This window comes from Etheostoma spectabile, chromosome 16 (genome assembly GCF_008692095.1).
Source record: "Etheostoma spectabile isolate EspeVRDwgs_2016 chromosome 16, UIUC_Espe_1.0, whole genome shotgun sequence".
NCBI classification, from domain to species: Eukaryota; Metazoa; Chordata; class Actinopteri; order Perciformes; family Percidae; genus Etheostoma; species Etheostoma spectabile.
The window spans coordinates 31907-33160 of NC_045748.1; the positions used below are offsets into that span (position 1 = coordinate 31907).

General features: G+C 43.1%; 1 protein-coding gene across 2 annotated transcripts in view; it reads left to right on the forward strand.

Moving 5' to 3' along the window:
- The window catches only part of pip5k1ba (phosphatidylinositol-4-phosphate 5-kinase, type I, beta a), an 18805-nt gene that overhangs the window by 8601 nt on the left and 8950 nt on the right, over positions 1-1254 (forward strand). For both annotated transcript variants that reach the window (XM_032538841.1, XM_032538842.1), the window contains one exon: positions 586-882. In XM_032538841.1, the coding sequence (XP_032394732.1) occupies positions 586-882 (297 nt within the window). The remainder of the gene's footprint in view (positions 1-585; positions 883-1254) is intronic.

The window sequence follows — 1254 nt, forward strand, 5'->3', positions numbered from 1 at the left end:
TGCTAGCTGCCTGTCCCCAGAACACACTGTAGAAAAAAATCTCCTTACTATCTGCTAGCTGCCTGTCCCCAGAACACACTGTTGAAAAAATCTCCTCACTATCTGCTAGCTTCCTGTCCCCAGAACACACTGTAAAAAAAAAAAAAACGCAGTCTCTGTAGACAGCCCAGGGTCTACAAATGGCAGCTAGCCGTCCTCTTCTCCGTGCCATTTGTCAGCGCGTCCTTTGTGCCTTAGCTCCTTCAACTCTCGATCAGCAGAACAGTGACAGGACGGATCCAATGATTTCTCATTGAGGGAGAAAGAGTAGATGTGCTTCTAGCCTCTTTACAGACTTTTTTTTTTATGTGGCAAACCCATGTTAAATAAAAATATAAATCATAACAGCGTCATTTTTACATGTTTTAAAATGTGTCTTGGGTTAGACTTTAAGTTGCAGTTTTGTTTTTTGTCTACTTCTAATCAGGCCTTAGATTTTTTTTTCTCTGAAGTTGATTTCGTGGGCCTACACTTATCTCAAAACCATTGTAAAAACCCAGTGAAATATGTTTGGCCAAGAATTCAGCTTTATCTTTGTTACTGCAGAACCTGAATCAGAACCCGAGGACGTTGCTGCCCAAGTTCTACGGCCTTTACTGCATCCAGTGCGGCGGCGTCACCGTACGCGTGGTGGTGATGAACAACGTGCTGCCGCGCGCCATCCAGATGCACTACAAGTACGACCTGAAGGGTTCCTCGTACAAACGCCGCGCCTCACGCAAAGAGCGTGTCAAGTCCTCGCCAACGTTCAAAGACCTGGACTTCCAAGAGATGCACGAGGGCCTGCACTTTGACCCCGACACCTACAGTGCTCTGATGAAGACCCTGCAGCGGGACTGTCGGGTCTGTTCACATCAATATCTTATTTTTATTAGCGGTGATTTTGGTAATCTGGATGATAGAATAGCTGTTTTGTTCTAAAAAGCATCATTTTTCAAATGTTATCAGTATTCAAAAATGCATTCAGAATTACAACCATTGTGTCTACTAGACATTTCCACTTATCTTTCTGTAAACCTTACTCATTTTACAAAATTTAGCATGAATACATTTTACATGTGACTTAAAGGTACAATATGTGATACTGCAGTACCAATGCAAAATACTGGAGAGAGTCGTCTCCCCCCCTCACAGGAGGAGGGGGCGTTTTTGCACTTATAGTTTTATTGCAGTGGGTTTTAAATCTTTCTTTCAACAGGCTGAACTGAACACCCT